The sequence below is a fragment of the Mytilus trossulus genome, chromosome 10 (genome assembly GCF_036588685.1).
Source record: "Mytilus trossulus isolate FHL-02 chromosome 10, PNRI_Mtr1.1.1.hap1, whole genome shotgun sequence".
NCBI lineage: Eukaryota > Metazoa > Mollusca > Bivalvia > Mytilida > Mytilidae > Mytilus > Mytilus trossulus.
Genome location: NC_086382.1, coordinates 75,256,056 through 75,275,461, shown reverse-complemented (window position 1 = coordinate 75,275,461; position 19,406 = coordinate 75,256,056). Strand labels below are relative to the sequence as shown.

General features: G+C 32.0%; 2 protein-coding genes across 2 annotated transcripts; both read right to left on the bottom strand.

Annotated features, from left to right (window-relative positions):
- Window positions 1–3,788: 3,788 nt before the first annotated feature.
- On the bottom strand, window positions 3,789–14,605 carry LOC134688570 (muscle M-line assembly protein unc-89-like). Its single transcript, XM_063549376.1, has 7 exons — window positions 14,341–14,605; window positions 13,844–14,143; window positions 13,149–13,442; window positions 12,064–12,123; window positions 11,555–11,656; window positions 9,949–10,003; window positions 3,789–4,395 (listed from the first exon to the last, which is right to left on the bottom strand). Exons 2-7 carry the CDS (start codon window positions 14,103–14,105, stop codon window positions 4,374–4,376), a joined length of 795 nt encoding a protein of 264 aa, XP_063405446.1. The 5' UTR covers window positions 14,106–14,143; window positions 14,341–14,605; the 3' UTR covers window positions 3,789–4,373.
- LOC134688569 (Fc receptor-like protein 5) lies at window positions 14,420–18,332 on the bottom strand. The gene is made up of 3 exons (XM_063549375.1): window positions 18,013–18,332; window positions 15,578–15,889; window positions 14,420–14,633 (listed from the first exon to the last, which is right to left on the bottom strand). The coding sequence occupies exons 1-3, from the start codon at window positions 18,227–18,229 to the stop codon at window positions 14,581–14,583; spliced, it is 582 nt and encodes a 193-aa protein (XP_063405445.1). The 5' UTR covers window positions 18,230–18,332; the 3' UTR covers window positions 14,420–14,580.
- Between the last annotated feature and the right edge of the window lie 1,074 nt (window positions 18,333–19,406).

Below are 19,406 nucleotides of genomic sequence, written 5' to 3'. Positions count from 1 at the left end.
TCCATCTTATCCTTTCAGTTTTGTGATAATTTGCATACAAAATACACGAAACAACTGCAGATTTGCACTGAAGTCAGGAGGCCGGAAGCATTGCACATATACAAAAAATCATTTACAACCCTACATCTGGATTCCATCACAAAACGACTCTTTATAAATTTCACGCATCCGCATTTTTCCGGGTTTTAATCTGAGACGACTATAACTCATGTTATAGTATAGCCTCAGTTCTAATATAAATAGTCATAATTTTCATCGGCGAAAACATCGATACTTGAAATGTGTTGGAAGAATCGTAAACGTGTTATTTTTCTAAATTATCTTTGTTTAATCGGACATTGAATAGTCCAAGTATGATTTTTTTTTACCGAACTGGACTTCATATTGTCAGGGAGTTGTATAGTTAACTTATAGTAACTTGCCAAATCCACAACAAATGGAAGTTTATAACAAATCCTTGATATTGTGTACTGAATTAAAACATGAACGCGGACTTCGATGAGAACACATAGATTGAAAGTTTGCAAACGTTCCGTCCAATGAAATTAATTTAACTATCTTCATATTGTGTATTGAATTAAAATATGAACGCGGACTTCGATGAGAACACATAGATAGAAAGTTTGCAAACCTTCCGACCAATGACATTCGTTTTAATATGTAACGCAAACTTCAACGAGAGCACCTAGATGAAATATTTCATTTATACGACAATCAGTTTTTACTTAGAAATTTCCGCTCAAATATAGTACTAAATAAAATTATATGAGCGCTACAATACAGAATTGTTTCTTTTCTATTTTTATTTGACTAATCACCACATTTAGTTAAACATGTCAGTGTGGATTAGAAATCAAAATGTCGAATCAGAGAATGTATTGACTAATGTGAATAACTGTATATATGTTTGTTACGTCTGTGTTGATGTTCTTCATATGTGTATATAAACTGTTAGTGTGGTCAAAGAAATTTGACCTTCACAAAGAAAGAAGGCGGGAAAGAGAAACAAAGCAATTACTGACTTAAGTATAAGCAACCATCTTGCACCAGCACTACTTTCTACTTTCCCTACCACACCATTCCTATTATCCATATATGTTTAACATTTTGTACATTATAACAATATAAAACATATAAAAAAATATGAATGTGATATACTCGAGAGCCGTCTCAGATGGCGAAGAAAGGATAAAAATAGGGAAAATGATCCCAAGGCCCTGTACCCTGATAATACAATCTGATTATGAAACACCAAAAATCACATCGGCAGAAATGCTACACTACATTAATAGCGAGATACATCTAGATATATTGACCCTCATAGGCTTTTTCCAATCCACAGGTATAAACAAGTTCTCGGCCTCTTTGCATTCAAAGGAAATTTTCCAAGATGCATTTGGAGATCAATTCGAGGTTCAAGAGGTTACATTTAATGTAGATCAAGCAGAACCCCTACAATGCAATGGGAAAATAAAAAAAGAACCATTGACATAACTTTTTTCGGTATACCCTATGAGCTAAAACCTGAGTATATCAGAAATAAAATGCAAAAATTATGTAGACATAGGGGAAATAAAATATAACTACTACAAAGATTTCCCTGACATATCTAGTGGGGTTGTTAATGTTATGGTCAACAGTATCAAGGAAGACATACCAAAAAAATATATATATAAAAGGGCAACAGATTTCAACTGGATACGAAGGCCAGCCACTAGGCAAAAAGTGTTTTAATTGCCAAGCATATGAACACATCTCAAAAGATCGTCCAGAGCCACCTCGTAAAGCCTGAAGTTCAGCGATAACTCACCAAACTAGAACAAGAACAAATAGTAATGAGCCCCTTTCTATACAAAACTCACAAGAATCCCAAGTTACACAAAAAACTACAATAGTAAGTTCATTTGAAATAGAGGTAGAAATATACCAAAATAAGGAAACAATAGAAGTAACCCAAACTAGCACTTCCGATTCCATCCACATAGGAGAAACTCTAAACGAATCAAAGAGCAGCAATGATTCAATTGATCATTAGATCATAATTACACAAGCTCTTGAAGTAAAATTTGATAAACCACAGTCAGAGACTGAAAAAATAAATGAAAAACAAAATGGCAAAAAAAAAATAGCCAAACCAAACTTATTACAATGACCTTATGGAGGATTTAACAGAGATTTTGGGTACAATCTCTGAGTCAGATCCAGAAAACAATGAAAAAGAAGAACAACAAATAAAAAATAAGGAGTCGAATGCCAAATCTGGAACCTCCGTGGCTCAAGGAAATGGTATGAGTCAAACCAAACAAACAAAAGCCCAAACACAAAGAAAAAAAGAGAGGGGGAATAGAAAGACGAAGAATTGAAAAAAGAAAAAAATCTTAGTGATAGTAAAATGAAGTAGAAAACAAGCAAGCCAGAGGCAAAGAAACAGATAACAAGAAAATTATAAGATTAAATAATAGACATAAGATAAACTAGATTTAAATTAGAATTAAAAAATATGAATGTGATATACTCGAGAGCCGTCTCAGATGGCGAAGAAAGGACAAAAATAGGGAAAATGATCCAAGGCCCTGTACCCTGATAATACAATCTGATTATGAAACACCAAAAATCACATCGACAGAAATGCTACACTACATTAATAGCGAGATAAATCTATATATATTGGCCCTCATAGGCTATTTTCAATCCGCAGGTATAAACAAGTTCTCGGCCTCTTTTAGTGATGAGCATTCAAAGGAAATTTTCCAAGTAGCATTTGGAGATCAATTCGAGGTTCAAGAGGTTACATTTAATGTAGAACAAGCAGAACCCTACAATGCAATGGGAAAATAAAATTATATGTCTAATATTGTCGTTCAAAGTATCTCCAAAAATTTAATTTCACATGGGGAATGGGGGTATAATGGGTTGACTTACATAAGTTTTGAACTAATTGCACAAAGAAACGAGATTTAAAATTGTCCAGCAGTTCATTTAGTTTTTTTTTATAAACCCACATATAAATACCACTACTCAAGTAAAATTTTAATTTTGTCGTTCAACGTATTTTCAAAAAAATAATATAACAATACATTTATTGTACCGTTTCCGGATTATATAAAAGATAGCACTATTTGTTAATAAACTGACTTCAAAATATGATGGTTCTAAACGGGATCATCGCAACAGCTCGCAAACTGCAGCAAAAAAGTAAAATCACTAACATATTGAACTCCGAGGAAAATTTAAAACTGAAAGTTCCTTTTCAAATGTTAAAACTCAAACACATCAATCTTACTGAGAACTGTCAGACTTCTGAAACAATAGTAGTAACTCGGATAAACATACACTTAACGAATACTATTTGATTTTTGAAACAATATAAATACAAAATTGATAAAAAAAATACACTTGAAATTAAAGTTCGAACCAATCACAGACAAATTTTTTACTTCAAATGATTACCATATAAAGATAGGTTTGCTTCCAGAGTCTTACAGTTTTCAACTATTAAATTATACACAGATTTCAAATATGTCTGCTGTGCACAGTGTCTGACTTTTCTACTGCTCGATGGCTTTCGAGCGGAAGAAAAAACAAACGTAGAACGTCCTATACGGAACAAAAATGCTCAAGCTCCTCTATATACAGACATAAATATGTCAAATGTGAATCAACAACTGAGAAAGATGTTAAACAAAAAAGACGTTCAGAATACTGTAATTGGGTAGTGTTCATAGAACGATAATAGCAAATACGGATTTCCTGTTGAGTATAGGCGCATGTTCCTTTGTATTTACTTGTCTTTATTAAGAATGGATAAGGAAACAAGGTTAATCAACTAAAACAAATCGTTCAGTTTGAAATACTTATTAAACACTATATACTAAATTTTGTTCTGGTATCTATGAAGAGTTAATTTTCAAAGAGTGAGTACTAAAAGAAATCAAAGACTAACAAGGTTCATTTCCCTAACATTGTTGTAAGATAAACATTGCAATAAAAATGTACGTTTTAAAGAAAACAAAGAAAATTTAGTTTGTTTTACTACCTTCTCATGAACTACTAATATAAACTGCAATTATTAATAAAAATACATACAATAAGGCAAAACATGTTTGATGATTAATAAAATCGCTAAAATAAGAGATACATTGTACATGTAAAAATAAGAGAAATCGCTAAAACTTTTGCATTTTATGTATAAGGATTATAAATGATATGTTGTTCCATTCTAGTCTGTTAGATATAAAATAACTGACTGTGAAATCAGTATAATAAAACCAACCAACAATGATGCATGCATCGTTTACAAAACTAAACACAAACAAAGATAATACATTGTCAGCCTATATTGACTTTTTTGGTTGCACGTATCTTGCTAACAACTACTCGTTTTCTTTGTGGTTCCTGGAAAAGAAAATGTAAAATATAGAAGTGTAATTATTGAAAGTACCCAGTAGAAGATACATAAATTATATTATATGGACTTTTATGATATGCTTGTGATGACTTTGTCAAGTTTATACACATATGAATTCTCTAAAATGGCGTTTAACCCTAATTCTTTAACATTGGAGCTAAGGAATATACTTTTCCACAATCCTAACCTCTATCACACATCAACTGTATATTTGTGTCATTAATAGTTATCAAAGGTACCAGGATTATAATGTAATACGCCAGACGCGCGTTTCGTCTACACAAGACTCATCAGTGACGCTCAGACCAAAACAGTTAAAAACCCAAACAAATACAAAGTTGAAGAGCATTGAGGACCCAAAATTCTAAAAAGTTGTGCCAAATACGGCTAAGGTAATCTAAATATGCCTAGTGCATATATTTGTTTGTTAACGAAAATATATCTAATTTGCCATCTAATAAAAAAAACACTACAAAAACTCTTATTTTCATTTAAATGAATGTTTTTGTGTTTATTGATTGATTTACGATTAACGTGCAGTGAAAATAAATGATGTAAACGTCGGTGTTATTATTGCCGACATCTTGTTTACATTGTTTACGAAAACAGGTTCGGTCAACTCTATAAAAAAACACCGTTAAGATCAACTAGCGGAAGTACTCTCGACTAATCATATCAATGTATTCTCTAATATACAAATCATATTAGAATTATAATACCATAATTTCGATTGATTATAAGCGTGTATTCTTGTGATATGTTATTTTTAATTTTTAAATTGAAACGATACAACGTCTGCATTAATCAATCCAATAAGTGATATAGCGAACATAATGAAGATGGATTGATTGATTGTTGGTTGCTTTACGCCGCATTAGCACAAAAAGGCTATATAGCGGCGAGAGCTAATTCGAATATTTTTACAATTTAAAGCATATTTTTAAAATAAGACAAAAGGTCCTTCAATACACTAAAATTCTTGACTAAAGCAAATTGATTATATACAAATAAAAATCAACAGTAAAATAACGTGATAAAAATTAAAACCGATTTAAATATAATAACATTTTTATATTTCATAATAAATTCCAATTTCTTTTAAAAAAGCAACAATATTTGTAAATGGAACATTATTAAATAAATCATACATATTATTGACCTTGAAATGCTTCTTACGAATATCAGCAAAGTCAATACAATTAATTAAAACATGTTTAATAGTATACTTGCAGTTGCAAGGAACACATTGTGGTTCATCTTCATTTTTTAAAAGATACTCGTGTGTTATTCTAGTATGACCAATACGACATCTAGTAATAACACACTGATCTTTTCTGCACATAATATTATCAAAAGGTTTGCCTAAATTAGGTTTAATTTCATGCAATTTATTATCGTCTTTTTTACTCCATTTATTTTTCAATATATTAAAAACATATTCTCTAATATTAGATTTAAAATCAGTATATGGTATATCACAGTTAGATAGAGGGTCACCAAGGGCATTCTTTGCCTCAAGGTCTACAGCTGTGTTTCGAAGGATTCCAACATGACTCGGAACCCATAGAAATATTATTTCTTTCAGAAGAATTTTTAAATTCCTCATTACATATAAAATTTTCAGGATTGTTGGGTTTTTAATTTTAGTATTTCGTATAGCTTGTAAGCATGAAAGTGAATCCGAACATATAATAAATTTGGATTTATCTGAAGAAGCAATAAATTTCAAAGCCAAAATTATTGCTTCTGCTTCAGCAGTAAAGATGGATGCATCAGATGGCAAACGGAGGGTTGCAGCTCTGTCCCTGAAGACAGCAGCAGATGCAACTCTATCACCATCTTTTGATCCATCAGTATAGACAGTTGAAAAATCGAGATAATCGGCTTTAATTTCAGCATAGTGTTGCTGAATTAAAAGAGGATTTGTTTTATTTTTATTGTGTTCACGGAGATCAAATATCATTTTTGGTTTGGGAAGTTCCCATGGAGGAAATTTGCAAGTTTGAACTTGAGCAACAGATTTTAAATCAAAAGAAGCTAAATGTGGTTTTAAACGTAAACCTAACGGAGGAATTTTATTTTCATGTTTTGCAAAAATATCTTCATAAATCGGATTAAAAACACAGCTGTAGGCAGGATTATCTGAATGCGCTTTTAGTTTGACAGCATATTGAAGTCCAAGCTTATAAAGATCATAAAGATCAGACATGGTTGAATTAACTCTAACATTAAATTGTCTGTTAGAGAGAAAATTAGAAATAAAATTAGGCATATTGCCTTTCAACCCCATATCAAATAGATCTTTTAAAATACCATATTTCCATGCAGTATCATAGGCCTTCTCAAGGTCGAAAAAGACCGACACCACATGCTCATTTTTCGCAAAACCATTACGGACAAATGATTCGAATCGAACAAGATGATCAAGAGTACTGCGACCCTGTCGGAATCCACACTGGATATTGGCTAATAGCCCATTGGATTCCATGAACCAAACAAGGCGATCATTGACCATCCGTTCGAGTGTTTTACAGACACAACTGGTAAGAGCAATTGGTCGATAATTAATAGGATCCGTATGATCTTTACTTGGTTTTGGAATAGGCACGACGGTTGCAAGCTTCCAGATTGATGGTAAATCACCAGATTCCCAGATGTTATTCATGAGCTGCAAGAGAGCTTCTAGCGAGGAATCTGGCAAGTTTTTTAAGAGTTGGTAGTGAATATTATCAGGCCCACAAGCTGTATCATGGGCTTTTGACAGAGATGTTTTAAGTTCTTCAAGAGAAAATAGTTTATTATAATTTTCACCATTTTTTTATTTAAAGTTTAATTTAATTTTTTCTTTTTGTTTTTTTTTTAACTTTTTTAAAGTCTTCCCTGTAGTTGTTACAAGAAGAAGACTTTGCAAAAGTTTCACCAAGTTTGTTGGCAATATCCTTTTCAGATGTTAATAAATTATTGCCGTCTTTCAAATGTTTTACAGTGTCTTTAGAATTTTTACCTTTTATTTTATTTACCATATTCCAAACTTTTGTCATCGGAGTGCGAGATGTAATACCCGAGACAATTTTTTTCCAGGATGTTCGTCGGGCTTGCCTACAAGTCCGCCGTGCCTTAGCGCGAAAAATACGGAAATTACTCAAGTTTTCCGTCGTTGGTTGTTGATTGAACCGTTTTCAGATTTTTTACGGTCACCTATGGCTTGATCACATGCGTCATCAAACCATGGTTTACTGGGATGTTTTGGATTTGCCGAGGTCTTAGGAATAGTTCTGTCAGCAATTGACGTTAGAACTGTATTAAAAGTTAAAATTGGATCTTGCACAGTCTCAAACATCTTTGACTGAAGTTCCGCTCGTCAGAACATAATAAAGATGGATGAAATTAAGATCAATATATATAAATATATATATACGAGTCTAAATTGAAAACTACGTTCAAACCTTTGACTGCGTTGGATAAAAACCGCAGTTTTTATACGTGTGCATGTCAAACAAATTTCGTTGTAGAAGGGTATAAAAACAGCACAAAAAAACATTTTCCAAAAGACCAAAAGAGTGAAAAAGTATATTTAAACAAAACGCATTTGACTAACAGGTCGAACAACTGATGTTCTTTAACCCTGCTGACTGCCATTGGCGATTGCCAAATAAAATTGATCACAAGATGTAACAAAATGGATCCTAATATAAATTTAATACGTCACAGAAAAAAAAATTGTTAACTTGTGGACAGGATGTTGTGCCACAAACATTCGGTGTCAATATTTCTTTAGTACACCATATCCGGATTTCGACAATAAATGTCTCTTCAGTGATGTTAGGGATCGAAACGGTATTTGGAAGGCCATATAAAAAGTACCCTCATTTTTAGAGAAAGTGCCCTCATTTTTAGATTAACTCTTGAATTTTAAAAGTCAATATATAGGATGAACGGATCATATAAACCGGAGGGAAAATATGATACATGCCCAAACAAAAAATATAAACGAGTCTAAATTGAAAACTACGTTCAAACCTATGACTGCGTTGGATAAAAACCGCAGTTTTTATACGTGTGCATGTCAAACAAATTTCGTTGTAGAAGGGTCTAAAAACAGCACAAACAACATTTTCCAAAAGACCAAAAGAGTGAAAAAGTATATTTAAACAAAACGCATTTGACTAACAGGTCGAACAACTGATTTTCTTTAACCCTGCTGACTGCCATTGGCGATTGCCAAATAAAATTAATCACAAGATGTAACAAAATGGATCCTAATATAAATTTAAATATATATATATATATATATACGATTCCATATTTATCGTCACATCACTGCATGGTAATGCTTGCCGCAGAAAGTACAAGAAACAATCATAAAACCGTTCTTAGTACTCGGAATAAATGTGCCCAAACTTATGTATATGATTTTCCTCTATCAGAACATTTCTATGCATAAGTGTCCATACCATTCCCAGTTCTAGTAGTGTTCTTGTTACTCAACAGAAAACTAATTCACCCATTTATGTTGAATACAAATAACATTTGTTCAGTTTTTGTATTATTTGTTTTCCTATACACATTAACATGAGACTGAATTGCACGTCGTATACAAATTTACTTAACATATTTGTTTTGACAGCAGGCATAATGATTGACCTATATCAATGTGTATTGAGTTCCAAACAAACAAAAATAAGAATAATAACTTACGCTCATAATAAGATTTCACATTTTCCGTTTTCAGGCTTTTAGCATGAAGTTAAGCATACAATTACTGTTTAAAACCAAATTTCACTTATCATAATCTTTTTCGTATTCGCTTTAATAGTTTCAAAATTCCCTACCTACTTAAAAGCCCTCTGTTTATATATATGAATACCAATTATTTAAGCTGATTTGAATGTGAAGTGCGATATCTTATGAAGATAGACGCGGAGTTTTATTCGTGTTTGACATGTTTGACAGAAGCAATTGGTGTCCTTTAATGTATTATGATCTCATTATTCTGTTACTATGTAGTTTCTATTCGTAAAATATTATTGATGATACTATCAGTGTAATCTAGACAAATTAGAGTTTAAATATTGTCATTTGAAGTAGCAAATATTTTGTCAAGACAAGTCGCATTTTTACTAGTTAATATTTTTTCCAAAACGTACAAATGTTATATATACTTACAACATAAACCATAATCGTGACAATGCTCGAAGAGGTTCAGTTGAAGTTAAAAAGAAAACGTTTCAGAAAAACACGCTGTTGTATTTTAAAAATCAGAAACAATTTTGTTTTAAATGTTTAACATGATAAACACTGACTGATGAAAACACTTATTTGAATCTTTAAATGCCACGCTAATAACAGAAAGTTATACGTATTTCAACAGAAAAAATGCTCATTTTGTCATGTTTGGTTATAATCATGAACAAAGTAAAATATCATACTTGAGAAACCAACTTTGCGTAGAATTAGTAGTAAAGAAAACATATTTTATTATAAATGACGTGCAAGGCTTGACATATTTGATTTGAATCTACGAAGAAACTTGTACATACCTTGTGTTTCTGCTGTCATTTGACGAAGTTCTGTATTTGTTTTCCTTTTGATCTTCTGTTAAGCAAAACAAAACAAGATGAATATAAGTGTTCCGTCATATGGTCATATTTGCTTTCCGTAATTTGTCTTGTTATACATATTGAGGTTTGTATTCATAATCGGTTGTGTCATAATTTCCATGTTTAGGCTTACATCAATTATACGGTATAGGTTCATCTCATTGTTGGAAGCCATATGGTTGATTATAATTGCTATTATCCACTTTATCTTCACCTCGGTGGATAGTTATCTCGTTGCTCATCACACCATCTCATTATTTGTATTAACAGTCAATTTTCATTAAACAATATCTTAAAAGACAAAAGGGATAGTAGGGATCCCGTTAATTTGTTTACCCGCCACATTCTGAATATATATATGCCAGTCTCATGTCAGGAGTGTTATCTAGTGGTTTTGTAATTTTGCTGTGTTAAATATTTTTTTTCGTTCATTATTTACTATATAAATTAGGCCGTTAGTTTCCTCGTTTGAACTGTCATTTGTCATTTTTGGGCTTTGTATCACGCGTATTACTATCCAGTACCGGCCGTACAGTGAGCAATATTTGTCAATCTATGAACTATTATCTTGTGGAGAATTGTCTCAATGTCATTCATTCCAACTATAAACATTTTAATATCATTTTCATTCTTTCTTCAATATTCAGATTTATCAATTATAGAAAATTAACATTTGTTTTGACAAGTTGTTTGTGGTAAATAAAGATATGTTTTTTTTTTCATCTATTCATTATTATTTTACGTGTATTCATCCACAGCATTCACAATTGACTTCAAACCTACCGAATAATACTTCATTGACTGAAGATAATTGTCTGAACAGTACTGAATTGACCGCAGAGGATCAATCTTAAAATTGGCTGAATAAAAAACATGCCTGAATATTTCTTTAATTAGACATTCTAGATGAGATGCAGATCAAACATAGTGTAAGAATCTGTAAAGCTACAGTACATGATAAATCAAAACGTTTAGCTGTTACTAACATCATTTACCAGAGCAGTCATTATTGAAATGATGACTTATTATGCGAGGCATTAAGAACCCTAAGAGCAATATTTTTCGTGAAGCACCTATACACATTCAAATTAGTATAGTAGAAGTCAACAAGGCGAGGAACACAACAGCAATGTGGACTCTATAACTATGTGCTCATTTGTTTTTCGACAGATCCTAGCTCAGAAGAAGAGTTTAGAAGAAGTAAACTAATACTGTAGATTTTTAGTGTAAAATGGTGCTTTGAAATTCGACAAAATATATCTCCATCAAACTGTTTCAAAAAGAAAATAAAAACATTGAAATACGATAATGTTTTGGGTTAAATCTGCGAGGAAAAAAGTATTATTCGTGTCAAAATTATTATTCAAATTAGAACATTAGCGATGTTTTTTGGTTGTTGTGTGTTTTGCTGTAAGTGTTGTTATTTTGCGTCATGGATGTATACTCGATATCCTTTTTTTCTTAATAAGAATGATTTTATCATATTTTATTTAATCAAAAGCAATTAAAACGACACTGTATAAAATAAAATTAATTGTACACTGACCCTGCTTCTTAGAGCGCTTGTAAGCCCAGTAAGCAATGACTAGTGATCCAACCGCTGCTACAGCACTCACCGCACCTATTATTCCATTAACTACTGTATCCGCTGTGAAAGAAATAATTACATCGATATAAAACTATCAACTATCGGTTTCAAATTGAACATTATAAAAAAGTTATAAAAATGTATATGCTAGTAATAGACGTATAGATGACATTGTCAAGAATGAAATAAAAATGAATAGACTGATGATGGTAAAGTGTACACCTTTTACTCAACATTACATTCTAAAGATATAGACAATACGAAACAAGAGGACAACATTGAAACAAAAAATATTTTTTTGACCGTGCACATTTATTTTTATTAATTCGACATATGATATGAACTCAGCAAATTGAAGAAACAGGACTGAGTGTTTCAAACTTATAAATGATGACATTTATGAATAAATAGATAAATTTAACACAAACACTCAGTATACAAATAATATCTTCTGATAAAATACATACTGTAGTCTGTGTCATCATCCGAATCATCAGAGTTAGTGTTTGGTGTAACTCCTGCTTTAACTAAAAGGAGATGAAAATGTTTAGAAAAATTATCAAATTTGGTAAATCATATCAGATACTAATTTAGATAAAGAAAGGAATAGGCTCTTCAAATAATACCAATTGGTTCTTCGTGGAAAACGTTTACTGAGACCAATCTGGCATTATGTTATAAAAAGATACAAATGTCATATATTTAATCTCATAATATCAGAAAACGTACATCTTATTAACATGGGGACCAATGCAATATGTATCTAGTGATGAGCTGTTTACTGATACATGTGATATGTTAAAGAGTAAAAGAAAATTACAGTTTATACATATGGATATATGCATGCATAAAAGTACATACGTAAACTGTAGTTGTACCGGTTTCACTCCGTTTAGAGTAAATGTGATTCCCTAACGTTGTGTTTGTGTAGCTGTTCATGTTCTGTGTCCCTTTTTAAATAAAATTTTGAAATTTTAACTTTTATAAATATTGTCACCTTATTTGCTTTTATTGTTTTAGACATAGATTCTTCTAGTTATATGACTTAACAAATAGTCATGTTCATGAGTCAAATCAAGCAGAACTCACTTATACCATTTTCTATAGGAGGTTCGCCTTAACTGTATATTTTCAATTTTGGTTTTTAAAATTGTTAAAATCTCATTTGACCTCTCCTCAGTACATTTTTCTGAGAAAAACTAAAAAAAAACCATATTAATGCTCTGTGGTAATCAAAAAGTCTAAACATTTCTTCTATTTGCTAAAATAACACCTGATTGGTCGGAAACAATTTAGTTCATATTCGTTACAGGACATTTTCAGAAAAAAATGTTGGTTTAACGCTACTTGTTGTGTTACACACCATATAAAAATTGTTCAGAATTTTACAACCTGGTCTTTGATTCAAATATTGTACAGTCAATCACAAACAATGCACATCAATACATATCACCCTGACGGTTTTCCTATATATGCGTATCTTAAGCATGTTGTGACAAAGACGCCACGAAAGAGAGAATATTGGCAATTAAAAGACATATAATAGTCCCACCTGTCAATTTTGCTGGGAAGCTTCTACCGGTACCGACAGAGTTAACAGCCAAACATGTATATTCACCAGTCATCGATTCCATTGCCATTGGAATGATAAGCGATGGATTGTCAACGGTGACTCCCATGATTCCAATCGAAGCAGATGAAAGTCTTGTTATTGAGCCATGTATATATCTCTCCCAGTACACCCTTGAAATGGCAGGAAAGGCATTTTTGATAGAACAAGTGAGAGTTATTGTGTAACCAATGCCTGTTAGGTGCGTCATAGATGGAACATCAACATCAGGAATACCTGCGACAATGAAGAGTATTACAATGATGTTCGTTTTCAGTGTGTATAACATTTAATCAAAATTGAATAAGTCCTTAATCTTTATTAAAAAAAAAATACCGATACATTTTGCTCATGTGCTATAAACATGAACATCTTTTTCTCTATGGCAAATATCCAAAGCCGGTAAAACTAACCATTAGCTTTACTAGATTGATTTTCTGATGGTATGTCAGGACATATTTCAAAGTTCGTCTATTATTATGGAAGACTGAAATGACTACTGTTGAAACATTATCTTACATGCATTGTTTCATGCATAACTAATAAATTACATTGCAGTACTGGTTAAAATAAATCAAACCTATAAACTTGACGTTAAATGCAGAAGTCTTGTTGATACAAGTTTAAAAAAATATTACCTCCTATAACATTGAGTTTAATTGCTGAACTATAGCCCATTCCAAACTCATTGACTGCAAAGCATTTGTAAAGTCCTGCATCCGAATCTGTTGCGTGGATTAATATAAGTGATGGATTTGTAACAGTTATTCCTTCAGTTCCAGTAGTCCCAGTATTTATTACATATTTGATACCATTTAATTCTTTCTCCCAGTAAATTTCGGTTGCAGGTGGTATTGCATTCACAACACATGATATGTGTACTTTTTCACCATACTTCATTTGTAGGAAATCCGTTGTAATACTAATATATGGCAGCTCTGAAAACCAGAGAAAAGTGTCTAGACGGTTGACAGTTCATAAATGTTTTTCAATAATTTAGCACATTTATAATTTCTGAATACTTTGTACGGCCAAAATTATAGACAGAACATTGAATAACCATAAGTAAAAAAATATTGTTATTGTAAAATCAGACATCTCAACATATCATAATTATTTTTTTATAAAACCTTACCACCGATGACTTCTAAATTTGTAGTTTCACTGTATCCTATTCCGACATCATTGGAAGCTATACATATGTAAGATCCGTTATTTGATGTAGTGGTTTTTACTATAGTCAGCGATGGTGCATCTAATGAAACTCCTTGCACGCCAGCTGTCCAACTATTAATCACATTTTTCGTACCATTAAATTCTCTCTCCCAGTAAACATTTGTGATAGGTGGGTTAGAAGTTATATTGCAGGCAATTGTTACGTTTTCCCCGTACTTAATTGAATACCTTTAACATAAACAGTTGGTACATCTGCAATTCAATTGTGGAATATTACATGTTAAACCAAATAAACACATGGGCAGAAATTAAAGAGAGCAACGCATGCAACAAAATGAACTCTTTTTTTCTTTTAAATCAGTTTTTCTCTATTATTTGAAGAGTGTGGTACGTTTTTCTTAAAAATAAACATTATCACCAATGTGATAAATAAATAGATACAATAAATACTAATATTTGATTTCAATACACAATACACTGCTATTTCCCCATGTTCAATTGGTCGACTTTTTTGGGGGGGGGGGGGGGAGGAGGTATAATCATTCGTGTTTATGAAAAGAAATCAGATTGATTAAATCAGAAAAAAACACTGGAGATGATATTATCAAAATATCTGACTTTTTGAAAAGACAATATATATTTGTTGAGTTTGTAGGATTGATAATTCATTCAAAATTTCGGTTTAATTGTGTCTCATTGTGCATCCCTTATTTCTTCATTGTAATCGTATGAAGCAGGATTTATATAGAATCTTCTTAAAAGCACCTTGCAAAATTCTTCATTTCACTTTTATATATATTGATGATGTCCTATCACTAAATAACCCATATTTACGTCATTAAGTACATCTCATATATCCTGGTGCACTTGAAATTGAGGATAATACAAACAAGACCTGGGCGTCAATATTTCCCCAGTCGGACCAATCCTTACTAAAATGTATGACAACTGGTACGATTTTAACATCCGAATGAGATATGATAGTGTTAAAATAAATGAATGAATGTTTTGATATTGAAAACATAAAGAAAAACAATATTCAAAAAACCACAACTGAACTTATAGGAGTACATAACAAACCTATAAACTGTACATAGAACAGCAACAAAACGAAACGATAGTAAACAACAGAAAAGTACAAAAATAACATGCTAGGTCATAACGTTAAGCGCCAAATAAGTATACCCTTGTTTTACCTCCAGTAACAATTACATTTATTGGTCGACTTTCTCCTGTTCCAATATCATTTCTAGCATAACAGGTGTAGATTCCAGATTCAGACGATGTCATTTTCAAAATGGTGAGTGATGGCGTTCTAATGGAACTTCCTGATATCCCGTCCGTCTTTTCGGAAATCTTTGTTATGATTCCCTTATTATTGTACTTCCAATATATCTCATTTACGGGATCCTGTTCAGATGAACGAACTGAACAGTTGATGGTGAGTGAACTGCCATATGTCACCACATACCGGTTTGATTCAATGTTTACAACAGGATATTTTGGATCTATAATGGAAACTTACGTATATTATATAAATCATTTTAGTTTTTAGGATAGGATTCTGTATCGAGATCGTAGCAATTACTGATGCATTGATTTGACAATTTTGAGGAAATGACTGCATTAGATTCTTATTCTTTCTGTGTGACACCCTTGACCTTAACTAACTACAGTCCTTGGATGGTGAAAACTTCCCACTAACACAATACACCATAACACCATACACATTGTACCATGCATTACACCATACACGTTACACCTTTGCTTCATACACCTGACACATTACACTATACACCATTCCCCATACTATCTACACGATCCGAAATTACCAATAATGCAATTAAATTTCAAATATTATGATTAATATAATTGTTTATGTTCACAATACGAAAAAAATAAATAAAAAGAACTTCGTTTTAAACCAATGAAGTGTCGTATATATTCATCATTCACACCATTCCATATCGCACATTACACAATCACACCATTCATCAAACACCATTACACCATTCCCCTTACACCATACACCATAGCACCATACACCTTACACCATAGCATCATATGCCATACACCATTACACCATACACGTTTTTTGGGGAAGTTTACACCATTCAAGGGCTGTATCAAAACAGAAGATACTTGTAAATTTTATGACTACAATTCATAAAACTAAGTTTAAAAAAAATCGACATCATCTTATGTAATACACACTATATTTTCAGCAATCTGTGAATTGTGCTTACTAATTCTTTTATTAAGTATTTGGCGCTACTATTCTTAATCTTTAGTTATTGAGGTTGTTTAATCTCGAAATGTTGGATTTTGCACAACAATGTTATAGGGTAAACTACCAATGATCACATGATATAACGCTCTCCAAGCATTCGAAATTCTTTTCTTAATAACGACAAAAACACCATATGATGGACGATTATGTCCCCAATAAAAAGTTTATGATTATTTTTGTGATTTGATTTTTCAACAGACTGTCGATATTCCAAAAAGTACAAATCGCACATTCATGTAGCATCATTTTGTTTTTATTTGTACTCATGTTATAATCATGCTATGATGCAAAATGCATACCAAAGACGACAAGAAAGGAAAAGAACAATTTTTATTTTCATTTTACACTCATATATATATATATTTATTCAATCAATATATCTTGGTGAAATTATTAATTGGAAAGTAGTTATCTCGATATCGAAACAAAATGCCGAGTATTTTATGTTGCAATATAACTTTGCTAATGCTCAGCAGTAACATACTCTGTTTTGTTTCGTACAGTGTTTACATATCTTAGTGATAACGTTATGCTTGATCTGATATTGAGACAAAACAGACTGGTGCGCTGACTAATAAAATGTAACGAATATGTCCTATTTTTAATATTTAGAAATTGTCAGAAGCGTAGATTAAGTGTGTTTATCAGATGAATTTAACGTGTTGTATTTTTGTTTGTTTGCATTTTTGTAACTTTCAGCTGACAAACAATTCGAAATCTTAAGCAACGGGTTCGCTCTTCAAATCCAATACCATAATATCAAAAGAAAAATGATTAAACAACTAACAAAGAAACAAAAACACAGTTTTGAATTGTTTGTCCACTGAAATTGGTATTATTTTGTATTAGTGCAAGTGATCAATTTTGTAAATCTATACATTTTTTCCATCTTTAATTATGTAGAAATCTATGTTTTCGTAGGGTGTTGGGAAAGGTCGGATAATTATCAAACATATTACATCTTCTGTTTAATATTCTTTTGTTTATAAGTTCATGATATTCTACAGGGGAGTTAGAAGACCACTTCATCATTATCTAATTAGCAAAACATAATGAAAATAAAACTTTACAAATTTGATGCATCAGAACTACTTTTCTTGATTAATGTTTACTAGAATCTTTAAAACCATCCATTTGTAAGCCAAATAAAGACTTTAAAACCAGAGAATCTAATAGTATGTGATTTTAATTGACCCCAAAATGAAAGTCAGATTTATCGATGGTGGTCATCGTTTCAAGACAAGTAAGAAACCTCGACTTTTGTTATCGATCTGTGAATTGATTTATTCCTCATATGTGAACTAGTTATATACGCTTGGAGCAATGTCAATAATTACTTACTTGCAATGATTGTTAGGTCAATTGGTGGGCTACTTCCCACCGAGAAATTAGTGTGCGCCATACAATAGTACCAAGCATCATCTTTAAATGTAAGTCGTTGTATTGTCAAATAATGGTGATCCATAACAAACCCGTTCTTTTCAGGAATTGCAACAGACAGTCTGTTCATGGTAAAATGTTCAAATTCATACAAAGCAGGATGAACATAAATGCCCATGCTGCCTTCGCCAATGCTGTTATATTTATTCCAATATACACGTACAGGTCCAAACTTCGTTTCGTATGTGACACTGCACCGAAGTGTTACCTGTGAACCATATACCTCTGTGTAGTTTGTTATGCTACAGTTGACTACTAACTCGCCTGTCAATGAACAAAACATATATTTGTTTATATAATTTCATCTGAACATTACCCCTTAAAATCTAAATATAACTTATTGTACATGTAAATTCATCGGTTATTTTCAGGTGAGGTGCTTTTTTATATTTTGTAATCAATATCAAAAATACATTCTTTCTTTCGAAATGATTTGGAAGTTTTCTATCTAGGGGTGCCCTCAGGTATACTGTTTTTCAATTCTCTTTTGTTTTAAGAACGTCCTCTTTGCTTTGCTTTGATTTATTGAACCAAAGAGTTCCGGTTACATTTGATTAAGCATTGTTTCGTTGTAAATGTTTGACATAAGTAATGTATTTGGGCATTTTTTTTAAATCAGATAATTGTGTGACTTTATTTATAGATTCATATTGTTGGCTCTTGCCTAATTCCAATACTGCCAAATGATAAACATGATAAAGTTGTAAGGTTTTTGTCATTTAATGAAATACATGCTTTATGTCAACCCACAGATACATCAACTAATGTTTTAATCTTACATATTGAAATAATAGAAAGAAAGAACAAATATATATCAAGTTAATATTAAACCATATCATGTAAAACATGTAAATCAAAACATTGTTAATTGTAGTGTGAATTATGTTATGTAAAGATAAACATCTTACCAAACAACGTACTGCATACACAACTGCTCGGGTGGATTTTGCTTTTTCCATCGGCCACCGTGGAAAGCCCACCCGTGCCCACTCTAGCTTTAATCTCTTATTTTGTAAAAATATTGATTATAGTTGCTTTTCAGCTTTTTTCGATTGTTTGTACTTGCAAGTCTGTTGATTAAACAAACGAAAGTGCATGCCCGCTCCTATGGGTGGGCAGAGTGGACAGGCTAGAAATGTTGCCCACCGCTGACAACACCCACTGTGGACGGGTGGACAAAGCAAAAAACAGATTACCGGAAGCCATATTCGAGGACTAGATATGGATTTCGAGGTTTTATATCGATACTGACCCCGAGGGCTAGTAACCAACTTTGACTTCCGGCTATTACTGGC